Raw genomic sequence first — 18,557 nt, 5'->3', positions numbered from 1 at the left:
TCTGGTATTTTTGACTCCTGCATAAATTTATCTCAGCCGGGACCTCACTAAAAATGGTTCACTTAATCCGTTCATATCTTCAGAATAGATCAATGCAAGTTAAAATCGACGGTTCTACATCCTCCCAGCGCCACATCTTTGCTGGAGTGCCGCAGGGATCTCTACTGGCTCCATTGCTGTTCTCTATATACATGTCAGACATCCCACACAATCGGATGAATTCCATTTTGGCTCTGTATGCAGACGATATAGCAATATTAACGAGATCTCTCAAACCATATCATTACCAGAAAGCTTCAAGAAAACCGTCTAAAGCTGGAGTGTTGGTTCTCTAAGTGGTGATTGGAAGTCAACCCCCAGAAAAGCTCAGCCGTTCTTTTCTCAAAAAGGCCAATATCTCCTGTAGGAGATGTGTTACTATTGAATACTAAAATTCCCTGGCAGACAGGGAATTTTAGTATTGAATCACCTATGCCTCTCCGGCCTGGATCCACACCTCTAATGCTAACATTATCAAAATACAGCGAGTGCAGAACCAGTGCTTGAGAATGATTCTGAACGCCCCGTGGTATGTTAGAAACAATCAACTCCACAGAGACACAAATATACCTTATATTTTCTCTTTTCTGCAATCCTTAGCATCCAAGTTTTTCCTAAAGACGTCCACACATCCCAACGATTTGGTTCAGCAAGCTGCAGCATACGATCCAACGGACATATTCAAATATAGAAGACCAAAAGCTATATTAGCCTCCTTTAGTGATGCATAATCTTCATGCCCTTTCAGGGCGTGCAATCTGCTCATAAATTTTACCTTCACTGTAACCACAACAGATAGTGGGAAATATGAAAAGCATCTTGCTTCACCGCTAAAGTCATAAATGTCAATTGTCAACCTTGGTATATATATATATATATATATATATATATATATATATATATATATATATATATATATATATATATATATATATATAATTATTTATATTTGTATTACTGCACAGCAAACCTCTTGAAGTTAATCGATTGGATTTATTGTTTGTTTGTGAATGAAAATCCATCCACTAAAATTCAACATTTCTCCAGAAACAAACCAACAAAAAAACGTCCTTCCAATATCCTGAGAAGAGCAAACAGAAAAAGATTACCCAATTTCAATTTTCATCTATTATTATTCTATTTTAAATTATTTCATCATTATTAAAAATTGGTGTATTAGTGTCATTTTTTGTACATAATATCTATTAAATAAATTAAATGAACCTTTAGAATTAAATATAATTGATATCTTCCATTATTTTTATATATTAATATTATTTATATATAAGAAATATAAAATGATGTGGTTTAAAAACTTTATGTATTAATATCAGATTTTTTTCATAAATTTAATTAAAAATTAAGAACAAAGTAGGCATCATTTCGGACCAGAGGAGTAACATGTGAGTCCTAATAAAAGTGCTGTTGTCTTCTGATTAGTTTATCAAAGCTTGAAATAAATGTTGTTTTCGTAATTCACCTAATAATATCGACAACACTCAATACATAAATATACAAAACAATTAATTAAACTATTCATTTAATTGATGATCCATTGTGTATCAACCAGATTCTTTCTTCTTTTTAAGGTAATCCAAGTAATCTCGAAGTGCTTTTATTGGTTTTGAGGTCACCTCTTCGTAGTACAGGAGCTCCTCTTGCAGGCGTTTCCTCCATGCATGTAAATTCGGATACAGACTCAGGTTTATGCCAGCCAACTGAAAGAAAATGCAATTAAATATCGCTAAGGAATTTTAAATTCATTATAAATATCACTAAATAAATCGAAATAACGAGATCATTCCGTTGTACAATATGCGCATGCGCTGATGTTCAGCTTTCTCAGTAACTCCTATGTAATGGTCACCGTTGATAAATATAGAATGAGACAAAAGAGAGAAATCAGTGCTACGTCACTTATATCTTTATAATTTCTAACGTCCTCATTGCAAGCCAATACATGTACAAGTAATTCCAGAATAGATTATGAATCTGTTCCGGAGCCATGTAAAATTTATCGAAGTATTAAGTAATCTGCTGTATAATTATTATACAGGGTGTTCGGGATAAATTTGACATATTTATAATTAATTATATTTTTCCGTAAGTTACATGTATTAACACACACTTCTCTTCATTTAAAAGTTTGGACCCTTCTTCATTCATATACAAGATGTCAGAAAGGATGGATAGCTGGAACCCACCTGAATCATGGAAGAGAATAACTTGTATCATGATGATTCGTGCCCGCCATCAAAATAAGGATATTACGACTGCTGCCCAATGCTCCCTGAATACAGTAAAAACAATCAGGCATGAACTAGAGACTTGCAATGGTGACTACGAGGATGTAGCAAGAAGAAAGATCCCTAGCAGACGATCTGATTGCGTTCGTACAGCAGAATTCCTCGCAAATCTGCAGGAACAGGTGTTGAAGAACCCTGGCATTGGAATTCGGGCTTTGTTCGTGGAGTTGCTAACTGTAGTCAAGCCCTGGATAACAAGGGTAGCCAATGGTAGGCCGTATGTATGGCAGCAGGATTCGGCCCCTTGCCACACCTCTGGGAAAAGTCAAAAATGGTTGTCTGAAAATTTCTACGACTTCACCAGTCCAAATGTTTGGCCTCCAAACTCCCCAGACCTTAACCCCATGGATTATTTTGTATGGGGCACAGTTGAAAAAGACACCAATCGCACTTCCAGTAATACAAAAGCCCAGTTAATGGATAAAATTAAAACAGTTTTTGCGGCCCTTCCCAGGGAGACTGTAGCATCAGCTTGTTCGAGGTTCCGAAGCAGAATTGAAGCTGTGATCGATGCTAATGGTGGTTATTTTGAGTAAATCTTGTTGATAGTATTGTAATTAACTCTGCCTGTAATGTTTTTTTGTCAATTCATTAAATTTAATAGATACAAAGAAGATTTTCTTTTTCCTTACGAAACTGTCAAATTTATCCCGAACACCCTGTAGATGAGTTTCACAATATCCTCTGGACTATAGGATGCGATAGGTGGTTGAAAATAAAAGTAGTATTCAATACGTACACTTTTGTCGTATTGAACAATATGGAAAATTATATACAAAGGAGGATAAAATCAAATATTTTAAAAACCTTTTCAATGTTTCGATTCTTTTAATGAATTTTTAGGTACACTTTTTATTTATATACATATGATTACAAATAAGGTTGGCTTGCACATGAATGTGAAAGATGTGTGAAAGATGGAGGGTAGAGATCTTTATTACCCTTGGAGGGTAATGGATGGCAATGCTGTAGCCAATGAAGTTCTAACTGAGGCTCGGCTATTGCTGTTACCCTCCTGCCATGATCTGAGCATTAATAGCTCAATAACACCTTATCCCTACACTGTCCTCTACAGATAACGGGGAAGATGAAAAGCATTCTTGCTTCGCCCCTTTAAGCCAGTCCTTATAAGGACTATAAGGAATGTGAAAGATTCCACTAAACATGATACACCTGATCAAATCATACCTCTCCAACAGGAGGATGCAAGTCAAAATCAATGAAACAGTCTCAACCCAACGGAAAATCCTCGCTGGAGTTCCTCAAGGATCACTGCTAGCCCCGATCCTGCTCAACATCTATATGGCAGATATCCCTCAAAATCCTCTCACATCCACCATCGCCCTTTATGCTGATGACACGGCTATTCTAGCCAGATCTCGTCACCAAAAAACTACAAGACACCATCCTGAATCTAGAAAAATGGTTTAAAGACTGGCGACTACAATTAAACCCCCAGAAAAGTACAACGATACTCTTCACAAGAAGACGAGCATCCCCCAAAGGAGACATCACCCTGTTCAACTCTAAAATTCCCTGGAAAACTGAAGCAAAATATCTAGGAATACTTCTCGATAAGCGATTATGCTTCAACAGCCACATCAAGAGCATATGCACCAAAGCTTCAAAAGTTATCGCCCAGCTGTACCCCTTGATCAACAGACACTGCAAACTAAGCCCAACAAATAAAATACTACTGTACAAGACAGTGATCCGTCCCACAGTCATATACGCCTCCCCAGCCTGGAGCCATACCTCCAAGACAAACATCCTCAAGCTACAAAGACTACAGAACCAATGCCTGCGAATGATTCTGGACGCCCCGTGGTTCATCAGGAACGCCCAGATCCACCGGGACATAAATATCCCCTACATCTCTCCACTAATACGTTCCCTAGCAGAAAAATTCTTTATGAAGACATCTACCCATCCAAACCAACTGATACAATAAGCCGGAAACTATGACGGTAATGACTACTGGAAACATAAAAGACCGAAAGCCATCCTAACACCCAACGACGAATAACCACTTCTGCCCACTCAGGGCGAGCTAAAATAGCTCACAAATCTCTCCCATCACTGCTCCCGAAATAGACAACAGGGAATATGAAAAGCGTCAAGCTTCACCCTCTGCGCCATATATGTCCTGCGTCCTGCGAATGTGAAAGATACTTGAATTTCGTATTCTTTTTCGTATGGGGAAAGTACTTCATAAATTCTTTAATTTAATGTCATTTATACGTACTTATAACTTATCGTATGGGATTGGTCATTTGATTGATTAGGATTACGACTGAATGGCAGAGTTATTGGTTTTGAAATTGTGAATTAGTAATTGTGGATATGCGTTTTTTTGTGATTGTGTGATCAGTTTCTATCTGATTAAAATGTGAACTGCTGATAGAATTGGAAAAAAACTAATAGATGAAACGAAATTCGAACACGTATATTGGGAGTTCATTAGATTAGGGGAATTACTTAATAACAATTGGCCAGGAAAAATAACTCTAATGAGACATATTCCCCCCCCCCCCCACACACACGACAGAAACCACGAGAATATGATAACATTAAACAACAGAACTCAGATAAGTCACCAAATGCTGAGGATACAACAAAATTCCCTAAAAAGCACTCCAAAAATAAGATACTTAGAATCCAAAGTGAGGAACAAAATATGATTAACTCAGATTTCACCATCACTGAATTCAACGCTTCCATAAACCTATTAAAACCTCGAAAATCTACAGGACTTGAGGATATCTGTAATGAACAAATTAATCCCGCAAAAATGGCCTCCCCAAGGGAAGTGCGTTATCACCATTACTTTTTAACATCTACGTCAATTATTTCCCCATCTTTTCAGGAACTAGAAACTTTATCTATGCTGATGATCTTTCCATAACTACTCAATCAAAAAAATTTCAAGTCCATTGAAACTACTCTATCACTTGCCTTAAACAGTCTAAACACATATTATAGCACTAATCAATTAAAGCCAAAACCCTTGAAAACCCAGACTGGCCTTTTTCACCTTAACAATAAGGAATCCAACAGATCTCTTGGGAAGGCTCTTGTTTTAATATACAACATTCCTGGAACTCAATCTACCTCGGTGTGACTCTCGATCGTACTCTTTCATATAAAACACACAGAGAAAACACAAAAGGCAAAAGTGAATGCAAGAAACAATATACTAAGAAAGTTTTCCTCCTCCAAATGGGGTACAGTTTGCCTGCTTGTGGGAGGGAAAACCCTGCAGTCCACGAACAAGACCGGCTAACTTGGCTATGTCTGAGAAAGATCCCTAAGCTCCTCACGTCGGTGACTGGAATCGAACCCAGGACAAGCCTTTCCCACTCATATGGTCGCGAAGCGCATAGCCACTAGGTTAACTGCGCAGACCTTGACATAGTAATAATAAACGCAGCACACACGGCTATCAAATACAGGCGCCCAGCGATATGAGCTCAGACCACAACCCAATCATACTGCAACTAGGCAACATACATAATTTAATTGAAAACAACCTCACTACACTTTTATCAACTGGAACCAACTCCTCTCAACTTTGAAGGAAACTAGGCCTTCACATGTAATAGAAAAAGAAATGGAAAAGACAGTGGCAATCTTTGAAAAACAAATTTTGGCAACCATATCCTATGTAACAAACACCCACATGTGCGCCCCCAAACAGACTACCAGAAAAAATAAAATAACTTATCCGAGAAGGGAACAGGCTACGAAGACAATATCATAGAACAATGGATCTCGCGGATAAAGAGGCAGTTAACAGAACAACGAACCAGGTACGGTATCGCTAAAAAAAAAAAAACCGACCACCCAAACCAGTTTTGGAACAACAAGATACATCACCTAAGCGCAGAGGACCAGTCAATTTGGAAAGTTATTAGGTTGCTCCGCTCAAAGCACAGCACACTCTCTCCAATCAAAGGTGAGTATGGAATAGTCTATAAAAATGTAGAAAAAGGGGAAGTATTTGCCGATAGCTCTAGCAAAAACAATGCAGTCCCAATTATGCCCAAGTAGACTTAAACCTCATAAGAAACGTCCACACTCAAGTGCGCAAAATAACTCAGAATGTCAATCCCTAATCCTACAACAAAACTCATATCACCAGCAGAAATATACAGTAGGAAGACACCGGACCAGACGAAATCACGAACAAAGCGCTGAAGCTGCTCCCATACCAGAGGAACAATTCGGCTTTAGAAACGTAAAGGAATTATGCATCTAGTGGCCATCACCAATGACATCCTATGGCTTAATCGCCATCCAGAATGGTGAAAACTTACAGGCGTCTTCCTAATTCCAAAACCATGAAAAGATACACAGTTTCCACAGAACTATCGACACATCAACCTTTAATCATGCAAATATTCTGCGTTCGGCAAGATGGCCGAACGCAGAATATTTGCATGGATCCAAGAGGCAGCAGAAAACAACCACGCCACACCAGATACAATTCGGCTTTAGAAAATAGCACCCCAGAACTCAACAAATCTACAGAGTCATAGAATACATTACCCAAGGATACGAATGGAACCAGCATTCTGGTGCAATCTTCCTGCACGTAGCTTAGCAATTCGACAGATTCTGGCATTGTGGATTAATTTTCAAGCCACATCAAGTAGGAATCCCGTTAACACTAGCTTTAGTCATCAAGTCATACCTGAACAATCGGAAAATTCAGGATAAAAATAAATGGAATTCAATCCACCGAAAGAAAAATCTCAACTGGAGTCTTCCAAGGCTCTCTACTGTCTCTCTTCTCCATATACATGGCAGATCTCCCCAAGTTGTCTCCATCCATCACTTCCCTCTATGTCGATGACACGATCATCATAGCCAAGTCCCTCTGAACACAGCTGGCCATAAACAAACTGCAGATAGCAATCAACGAACTAGAGAATTGGTAGAGCAAATGGCGCATCTCAATCAATCCAGAAAAACGTTCCACAATACTAATCACCAGACGGAAAGTAGAACCGAATACAAGCAAAAAATGTTTCCAAAAACTATCCCTTGGCACAAATTAGCCAAATATCTAGGAGGATAAAAGCCTAATCTTCAAGGCACACATAAATAATATCTCCACTAAAGCCAACCAGATCATAGCACAACTATATCCACTCCTGTATAGGAACAGCCTCCTAAAAATAAACAACAAAATTGTCCTCTACAAATCAGTGATAAAACCTCAACTAATCTACGCCTCACCAGTCTGGGGAAACATGGCTAAAAGAAATATCCAACGACTATAAATGATCCAGAACAAATGCCTCTAAGAACGGTGCTAAATGCTCCCTGGTTCATCATCACAAACTTGCAGCTACACCGAGAAGCTAAGACAAGACTCACGTGATAGGCATTGCAGAAAAAATCTTCACAGTCACAGACAATCAACCAAACCAGCCGATTCAACAAGCAGCTGATTACAAACCCTCAGAATGCTCACAAAGGGGAAGGGGGTAAAGCACTTACACTACCCCCCCAACACACACACACACACACACACACACACACACACACACACACACACACACACACACACACACACACACACACACACACAAACATGAATTTAGATAAAGGGATGAAGCGCCCACCACCCAAAGAAGTTAACAGTTAACGTAAAAGAGTTCGATTAACAGACGTTAAAAATTATTTATGCAATGTAGCTCTACGACTCTTAGATTCCTTAGGGCAGGGATGGCCAACGTATGGCGCATGCGCCAAAAGTGGCGCATTTAATCCCAATGATAATAATAAAAAAGTAAGCCTATTTATGCAAAAAGTATTAATCAAAAACCGATTTATAGAAAAGTTAAAACTTTGTCTTTATTTTTAGCGATTTTATTGTTTCGCGCACATCTTTCACATATTCATTGGTTTGATCCTGAGGTGCCAAACGTTAGCAAAATCGGTGCGTCGCAGGTTTTTAATTAGTCAGTTTACAAGCGATACTCGTGGGCTACGGAGTTGTGCTTTGTTTGGTAACTGAATGTAAAAACAAGGCCTAACTTTCGAAAAAACGCAAATATTCACAAATTTTCGAAAGTTAAGCCTTGTTTTTACATTCAGTTACCCATCACAGTGCAAAAGAAAACGAGCAAGAAAAAAAGAAAAGAAAGAAAACAGAAGGTGATAGTAAGTGTGAATTTAGTGAACGAAGGAAAAATGAGTAGCTAATCCTCCAGGAAAACTGTTGTACATTATTTGTGAAAATACTTTCTCACATAATAAAAGACATGATCTTAATAGACACACAGCATCAGACTGAAATACGAGGAGAACTGAAGCACTTGGGTTTGAGTTACAGATAGAGAGAATCTCGTTTTTATATTAAATCAATATATCACCTCTATATTAACATATTTTTGCTGGGAATTTTTAAGGGTACAAGAGTTGTACGACGCATCTGAATTCGCAAGTGAAAAAACTGGCGCATGGAATGTAAAAAGGTTGGCCACCCCCTGCTTTAGGAGTGGTAGTAAGAATTTACCCGTAGTAAGAATTACGGTTGGGTTCTTTAGGTATACTTTTATTGAATAAACTTCGAAGTTCGAGTATCTTCGATAAGAATATGTTTTTCTAGCTATAGATAACAAATATTTACATTTAATAAAGAAGAAAAATTGTATTATCATCATTATTATTATTATTAAAAGAGACCTCCAGGGAGTCAGAGACTCATCAAGGGAGGCCACATACTACACACATCAGCTATTATACTTATTCTTGAATTCATTCACACTGCATGCACTCACAACATCCGATGGCAATCCATTCCAATCACGCACCACCCTCTGAGAGAAAAATCTAGCCCTCACACCTTTCTTGGCAGCCTTCATTCTCAGCTTCCACGGATGCCCTCTCGTCTCTTCCACGGATGCCCTCCATAAATTGAAATCCTGTATGACCCTTTCAGCAGTTTGTAAGTCTCAATCATATCAGCCCTCTTTCTCCTGTTTGCTAGTGTCTGCAATCTACAAATGCTCAACCTGTCTTCACAATCAGTATTCCACAATCCTGATATCATTTTTAACACTCGTCTTTGTACTCTCTCCAATATATCAGAATCATAACGGAAACTAGGAGACCTGACTTGCGTACAATAGTCCAAGTGAGGTCTTATCAAGGCCTTGTAAAGAGGGAAAATAACATCCTTATCTTTACATGTGAGTGTTCGTTTCAGCATTGCAATTATCATTTCAGTTGCATTTGCAATCTTTGCCACATGGCCTGAACTTCAACTTCCTATCTATTAACACTCCAAAGATCCCTAGCCTCATCAGTTTCTTCTAGCCTAATCCCACCAATATAATACGACATTGGATAGGTAATCATGCCGAAGTGAATGACTTTACATTTACTGACATTGAACTGACACCCATTTTCCCATGTCCACAATTCCAGCTTATTCAAATCATTCTGCAAGGACTGCATATCAGCAGCATTCATGATTACCCTGCCTATATTTGCATCATCAGCAAATAACTGTATGTCGTTTGTCAAATCCTTCCCAATATCATTATTGTACAGATTGAATAACAGTGGACCAAGCACTGATCCTTGTGGTACACCACTTGTTACCTTAAACCTTGGACACTCAGATCCCCTGTATACCACTTTTTGATATCTGCCGGTCAGCCGTCCTCTTATCCATGCTAATGTTGTATACCCTAAACCCATTTTCTCCAATTTATGCAGCAGTCTGTCATGTTGTATTCTGTCAAAAGCCTTAGCAAAATCCAAAAGTATCATGGTGTATCCATTCCCCTTGTCTAGTTCAATGGTAACATTGTCATAGAATGTGAGCAAGTTGCTAAAACATGACTTTCCCTTAGTAAACCCTTTTTGTTCATTGCAAAGTAGAGATTCACTGTCAACCCATTTCTGATGCGGGCCTTAACTAATTTTTCTAAAATCTTCACCACCACTCCTGAGATACTGATTGGTCGATAGTTGGATACATCAGTCTTTGCACCACCGTTATGCAATGGAATTACCATACATTCCTTCCATTCCTGCGGAATCTTCCCTGTTCTGAGACTCATATTAAACATGCTATATGAAGATTATGTATAATATGAAGATTTCAAAAACTAAAACAAAATGTATGACAATATCACAAGAACCACAAAGATGCAAATTAGAAATGGAAGGTACTATTGTTGAACAAATAACGAATTACAAAAATTTAGGTATACAACTGAACTGGCAAGGAAGGCCACATCTAGAAGTCAGAGAACAAGTTGCAAAAGCTGCAAGAATATCGGATGCTTGAACGAAACAACATGGAAAAATAAACATCTTAGAGGAGAGACAAAAACCAGAATTTATAAAGCAGTAATCAGGGACATATAATGCAGAAACAAGACCAGTCACTAGGAAAACAAGACAAATGTTAAACACAGATGAAATGAATATATTAAGAAAAATAGTAAATAATACTAGACTAGATAAAATAAAAAAAAAACATAAGAAAACAATGTGAAATACAAGCAATAAACAATTGCGTAGCAACCCGAAAATGGATTGAACATATTCAAAGAAGAAGTGAAGACAGAATAATAAAACAAGTCTACAGTTGGAAACCAAAGAATAAGAGAAGAACATGAAGACCTAGAAAAATATTAAAAAGATACTATTAAAGAAGATGACGTCTTGGTCGCAACAGATACATCTAATGCGTGAAAAAGAAGAAGATAACAAATATTTACACTTGGAATGTAAAGTTGGTTTTCTCAAGTGGACCGGCTTTGCTTTTAAAATATTAAGCGATGTAAGACTACAACCCCCCACTTATTAGATGCATAAATAACTTAAAAAGGTTCAATAACTTAAAAAGTGAGTTGTGGGCAAAACCCTTTTACCAGAATAAAATACATGCTTAGAAAACTATAAGTCAATATTGTTTGATGAAAATTGTAGAGGGCGCAAGCAGTTTAAAAATACAGAGACGTCTGTTAAAGTTAGAAAAGCTTACGGCAACTGTTCATTGGTAGTCTTAGTTTCTTTTAAGATTATACAGTATATATAGAATTTTACCTCAGGAACTGTTAGGTCAGCAAGAAATGAAAAATCGGCAATTGTCAAATGGTCTCCAGCTATATATTTACTCTTCCCAAGAAATCCGTCTATGGTTGCTAGTGTATCCTTAACGACTTGTACTTTGTCTTCTAGTAAATCTTTGGCGTCAAAGAGATTACGAAACTAAACAGGAAAGCAATAAAATTGTCACAAAAATATTTTGCACTTATTATTCCAATTTTTTCTCATAATAAATTTTAATATTTTAGATTAATTTATTATAAATATTATCTTATAAATAAAGATAATTTTTATTTAAATATTATTTTTGATGTTTTGAAATGTATTATTAAATTTTTTTAGTTAGGCAAGAAACACCTAATAATTTAATGAATAAAATATACCAAGAACTCAACTTTGACTGCGTTTGAAACTAAATTATTTGAAAGGTAATAGTGCATTTCCTGAAATTTCAGAATTCAACGAAAATTCAACGAAATTTTGTTGAATTGATAATTATTTATATTTATATTTATATAATCATAAAATTTCAAGAATAGGTCACCAATACAACTACATATAAGAAACTTCTGTCCTTGAATTAACATACACACACACACACACACACACACACACATATATATATATATATATATATATATATATATATATATATATATATATATATATATATATATATATATATATATATATATATATATATATATATATATAAATAAGATTCAAGACTAATAGGATTCTCGTCAGATACATAAGCTTCAATGCCAAGAGAATGGCTAATGCTTTTACTATCTACAATGAAAATGATTTTACTTCTTTCATTGGAACTATAAAATATTCATCGAAGCGTTATTGAATAGAGAAGCAGTCATCTTCCCAACCATAATACATTGAAAACAATGATTAGATAGTATTATACTGTGGCCTTAATAATATTACAGTAATGGGAGAAGATTTCATTAACTGTTTCAACAGTAGAAAAATTCCAGCTTTTATGTACACTGCTTGGAAAGAAGTTAACGGATATCCCCCACCACATGGGCAAGGTGCCATGAAACGAGTCACGTGTTTGTAGCTGGTATAAATTCGAGAAATGTGATGCTCCCAAGGCAGTGCAACTGTGTCCGGGTGAAATGGATGAGAGAAGGTAAAATGACGGAGTTTGAAAGAGGCTTTTGTTATAGGATCCACATTGCAGGCCTATGTGCTCGGAAAAGTGTTGGCAAATTGGGCCATCCTAGGTCAACAATCAGTTGAGATGGAAAAGCAAAGAACCAACTACAGTGGACGACCCATTACACTCACTGATCGTGACTGTAGGGTGCAAAAACTGCCATTCGTCGGCCGACATTGAATGCGGAGTTTCGGCCATCGACTGGAACACGAATCTGTACAAAAGTATTCGGAACCGAGGCTCAGAAAATGGGTTTCCAAAGGAGGACCACAATATGCAAGTTCCACCTTACGCGAAACAATATGCAGCGTCGTCCTCAGTGGTGCAGTGGGATGTGGAAGCTTGAAAAGCATTGCTACGGGGCGAATAATCACGCTACACCCCCTCTACCGAGCAGATGAACGGGTGTGAGTGTGGCGGATGCCCGGTGAACATCTCTTACCAGAGTGCGTAACCCCAACTATGAAATTCGAAGGTTGCGGTATGATGGTATGGTCCTGTTTTTCCTAGTTTGACCTCGGACTTCTGTTTGTGGTGCCATGAACATTGAATTCCAAGAGATATCTAAATATTTTCGACAATCCAATGCTTCCTACTTTGTGGTATTTCTATGAAACTGACCATTGTCTATTTCAGCAAGACAATGAAGAGAGTCATAAGGCTGTTGCTGTAATTGCTTGATTTTTGAAAACGAACGGAATCATAATTGACCGGCCTCCACAGAGCCCTGAGCTCAATCCTATTGAACATCTGTGAGATGAAATGGAGCGTCGGGTGAGGGCTGGAGACCACCACACTACAACAGTCCAGGACCTTATTCCCGTTGATCCTATTGTATCGAAAGTACATTACCGTAGGATTGGTGCAGTCATCGCAGCAAAAGCAGGTCCTAAGAACAATCAGCCATGGACCCCACATTAATCTTATTAATGTGGGGTCCATGGCTGATTGTTCTTCACACTATTGTGTCCGTTGACTTCTTTCCAAGCAGTGTATATGTTTAAGTCAAAGTAAATCTTTCGATCGAGTCCATGATGAACTCGTTTTTTACATCCTCATGGATATTGGCAATCCATGTCGGTCAGAAGTTACATATGGTGTAATATAGTATAAACTAATATTCCCATTAAAGGACATCCCGTATTTTTCTTAGGGGGAGTGAGACAGGAATGGCCATGTCCAAGTGACCAGAACCAATACTCGAAATAAACGTAGTAATTCCGCAAGGTCCACCATATGTGCACCAAGAAATCCTCACATACGACACTCACCTTGATCATACTGTTGCAGATTTGTAACTTGGAAAGCATATGACGCATATAACTAGAAAAAGGTTCGACAAGATCACAAGCAGTTATTCCATCTTCTGTTAATTAATGCATTTCACAGCCTTGTTGAGAAAATACGCGACCAGAACTCATCTTTGCTACTAGTATAATTATTATTAGTTGACCTCCAAGGTGTCTCAAAACACATTACGGATGGCACTGCACTCCACCATTTAATGCTCCATCTGCACACACACAACGCCATCTACCGCAAACAATTAGTAACTTTTAACATACCAGAGATCTAATAATAGATTCATTCCACTTTTCCTACCACTCCAATAAATCAGGATTGTTTTTATTTATCTGATTGAATGTATATTTCATTTATGCAAGATGTAACAAGAACTAAGCGTTCTTGTTTTGTTATCTGTAATGCTGCAGGTGACGCTTTCAATGCAGACTAACCAAATCAATATTTAGTATTTGTGTGTGATACAGTTCTCTTCCTAACGTTACTTCAATAACAGTTTGTTACATAGCTAATAATTTACTTTCCTAATAGAAAAAGGTGCATTTTAATACTTAAGACTTTATAACATATAATATAAAATTTTATATAAATAAAAAGTTCTGTTTGGTTATTTTAAATATAAACACTCCCGATCCCGATGTTACGTACATGTTGATCAAAATTAAAGTATTTTTGTTTATGATCCAAATGTTACGAAACTTTGCACAAATATATTGTACGTCATGCGGAAGCGGCATTTCAGAAGGGAAAAAAAAAAAAAAAAGAGTTCAAAAATTCATCGCCAGGGGAATTCGAAAACACCAAATGCATGGAATTTACATACCACACAACGAAGGTGCCAGGAGGGATTAAAAAAGATGGACACGGAATTTTTCTCTTCATTCTGGCCTCCAATAAGCAGAGTGGAGGTCTCGCAACATGCGATGCGATGAAATTCATCTGCCGCCTAAAGGCAATCATAAACATCTTTGCCTATGTCAGGAGCCTGCAGCCTATTGGTTAGAAAGTGAGGACGCTAACCACTCGACCAATCAGGACAGCAAATAAAAGACCTTACACAACTGACTGGAATATTCCGCCGATGATTCTGCATTTTTGCCCATTCAAGTTGACCCTGACAGAGGAGTTGTACTCGCAAGACTTTGAAAGTCGACTGACATTCGCTTTTACATTTCTTCCTCAGGTGGAGTTGGACGTTGCATGGCCGTTGATGATTTTATAGGAAGATGAGGCTCACTTTCGTCTGAACGGAGCTGTGAATATTCACAATTGCCAATTATGGGCTATGCAAAAACCCACATGCAATCCAACAAATTCCTTTGCATTTACCCAAAGTTACTGTCCGATGGAGGTTTTACAACTTCGTTTATCATTGGACCATTCTTCTGTGAGAACGTTTGTCAATCGGGTCCTGTGAACTTCCGAAAGTTAACGCGATACAATTTTGTTATGCCACAGGACCGTCTGTGCATGGATTCAGTCATTTTCATGCAGGATGAGGCCCCAGTAGTGCACTCCAAATTTAATCTGGGGGGGGGGGGGGATTGAGTAGACGATTTGAGAATACACACTACGCATCGCATACGACCTATGACTGAGCATCCGCAACGATCGCAAATTCATAAGTAGTATAGAAATACAAGACACGACACAACATGAATAAAAAAAGAATTTTAATTAGGAAAAGATGTTTGGAAATTTTTCTAGTGTTATTTTCCCTTTTTCTTTGAGTGGCAGCCCCCCCCCCCCCTCTGAGTGCGCCATTGATGGGGCCCCTTCATACATCGGATACAGGAAGTTCTTCGAGAACATTTCACGGACGCTAGAGTGATCAGTCGTGCGTTTTCCACTGTATGACGTCTCGATCACTGGACCTTACTGTGACTTCTAATAGAGGTGGTGCGGGGGAGGGGGGGGTTATTGGGTTCATCCTGATAACTTTCAAGCGCTGAAAGACAGCATAACGCAGCAAGTGCGCAACGCCAGTCCCGACCAGCTGCGTTCTGCCGTTGAACACACTGCGCGAAGGATGCAGCTTGTGATATCCGGGAAGTGGAGCACGTAGGACAACACCCGTGAATGAATAATGGAAGTAAATAAAAATCTGTTGCTTGTGTCGCTTTTCTCCTTACACACACACACAGAAAAATTACTACATCTACATTCGACATCATACAGCGCCCCAGTGTCGAATTTTCGAACTACTATTTATTTATTTTTTCCTCAGATATCGCTTCCGCATGAGGCGTGATGTATTCCTGCAAGGTTTCGTAACATTCGGATCACTGAGTGCCGCTCCTTAAGGGCGTAAACAGGGATCCTTCAATTTTGATCACCGTGTATTTTAAGAATAGAAAATTCAGTTTTAATCATTACTTTTATTATAAAAATTAAATAGTTTGATGTTTAAGATTAAACAGTTTAGTTTTAATAATTCAAGATATTTCATTCTGAGACATACAAGCAACCCCTAAAAGTGAATTCCTTAAATAAAACTTACCGCACCACGCCATGCAGGGTCACGTGTTCCGAGATCGAAGTTGAACATGCGATCAACAATTGCCCTCTTCTTAGGATCCTTGGGATAAAGGGAACTGTCTGGAGCGTATTGGTTTACGAAATAAGACATAATTGCACGGCTGTTCATAAAAGAAAATGGGAGATATTTAAGTAAGAATGAAAAATATACACAATGAATCATTTAAGTTGCTTGGAAATGTATATCGACAATGCCATAGAAATTACAAAAGAAATAAAAGTAATGAACTGATTCAGCGAATAGCTAAGTTCATGTTTAGTGTGTGTGTGTGTGTGTGTGTGTGTAATTGTCCAAGAAGACGACCCATACGGAACATTAAGACAGCTGTATACATATACGTTTTTGGGTTTTGATTGACAGATGATTAGGTTTGTTTCAGAATTATCTAGGCACAATATTCATTGCAATAATCATGCCATAGCTATTTGTAAGTGTCACACACACACACAGAGAGAGAGAGAGAGAGAGAGAGCGAGAGAGAGAGAGAGAGACCTCCTTTGAGAAGCAAGGCGAACTAAGTTACTCCTCACCAAACAATCTCTTATTAATAAATGAATTAACTAAATTAACTAAATTAATCTAAGGTTCGTCATGTAAGAAATAACGGCTGAATATTGGACTTACCTTTCCCACAAGTAGAATCCATTGTCGTCAATTGTAGGAATTGTATGTTGTGGATTCATCTAAACAGAGAACAAAAATAAATATCAGAATATTTAAAAGGTTACAATAATTTCTAAAAACAGCGACAAATGAACTCCTTGAGACTAACATAATAAAAACTATTAATAATTTCCACTTAAATTACTAGTCCCGAATCATCCTATATCTAGGCATCATGTGCACAGTCCAATATGGCAGGCACAATGAAGACATTCCTTCTTCTTCTTATTTTTTTTTTTTTTTACATTAAGGAGAAAGACATAATCGTCATTATTAATTTCCTGACTCTGAAGGGGTGTTCGGGCTACTATGACAGCACTATATGATTAAGTGCAGATTAATATTACCCTTCTATCAACAATTTTATCAACAATTCATATTACCCTTCTATCAACAATTCTATCAACGGAGTTCAGGCCATGGTTACATGGCCTGAACGGAGTCAACCGATGTCAGTATAAAAAATAAATAAATAAATAAATAAAAAAAATAAAAAAAATCGACAAAAATCTCCCTTCATTGAATATATGCCGTACTATTTCGACCTTCTCACCAATTGTAAGTAGTTCACTGACAGTGTGATTGGAAAGTACTAGAGAATGAGATGTTTATTCGTCGAATGCATGGCATACAAGGAAACGGCCGGGAAAAAAAATTACGTGGACGATAGTATTAAACAAACAACAAACAAATAAAAAATCATACACCATTACTTCTCTGTACATCGAAATCTGAATCATGGAATCATTGTGGTTATTTCAATTAAAAATTACTGCCTGGATAGGAAAACTTACAAAGAAAAGTAAAGTGAAATAAATAAACGAGAAATAAAAAAGACAGAAGAAATAAATAAAAGAAAAGAGATGAAACGTAAAACAGCTTACTTTCAGAAATTCTGGAGTCATGTGGTCTTTATTGAAAAGGTTCATCTCCTTAATTTCTAGATTAATTCCTAGATGTTTTGCTGCTAATTCAACAGCAGTGCATGGCGGACTGCCCTCCATTTTGTGCAATATGATAGGCATGACTTGTGTTCACTATAACACTTCCCAGTTGAACAACTTCGAGGATACTAGTAGAAAGCAAAGCAACATGTTTTTATGTTTATATGGACTTGGCAACATGCCAGAGTAGGGATGTGTTTGTGTGCGTGTGTGTGGCAATTAGTAGTAGGTTATCAGAGAATGGAACACGTCACACGATTGCAAAATCACAAATGTAACAGAAGAATGATTTTTTTCTCATTGTTCTAAGATAATGACACAATACGCAGGTTGTATTTCGTTGTAAAAATAATTTTTATGCCATTGTATCATCGACACGGCCTTACACAAAATGCTATCATTTACGATCTTTCAAAAGTATTTCTCATAAAATATTTTTTGAAATCTGAAATATTGACAAAAGAATTTTTGATTATATTTCGAATTTTTTAAATACTATATTTAATTAAAAA

General features: G+C 37.4%; 1 protein-coding gene across 1 annotated transcript; it reads right to left on the bottom strand.

Moving 5' to 3' along the window:
- Nucleotides 1-1,341: 1,341 nt before the first annotated feature.
- On the bottom strand, nt 1,342-18,154 carry LOC150099247 (glutathione S-transferase 1-like). Its single transcript, XM_090404044.1, has 5 exons — nt 17,986-18,154; nt 17,063-17,121; nt 16,400-16,538; nt 11,421-11,585; nt 1,342-1,757 (listed from the first exon to the last, which is right to left on the bottom strand). The coding sequence occupies exons 1-5, from the start codon at nt 18,124-18,126 to the stop codon at nt 1,602-1,604; spliced, it is 660 nt and encodes a 219-aa protein (XP_090260170.1). The 5' UTR covers nt 18,127-18,154; the 3' UTR covers nt 1,342-1,601.
- Nucleotides 18,155-18,557: the final 403 nt, after the last annotated feature.

This window comes from Typopeltis vanoorti, chromosome 14 (genome assembly GCF_054136105.1).
Source record: "Typopeltis vanoorti isolate ZY-2024b chromosome 14, IOZ_Tvanoo_1.0, whole genome shotgun sequence".
NCBI lineage: Eukaryota > Metazoa > Arthropoda > Arachnida > Uropygi > Thelyphonidae > Typopeltis > Typopeltis vanoorti.
Note: the sequence above shows the minus strand (reverse complement) of the source record. Positions and strands in the feature narration are given on the sequence as shown.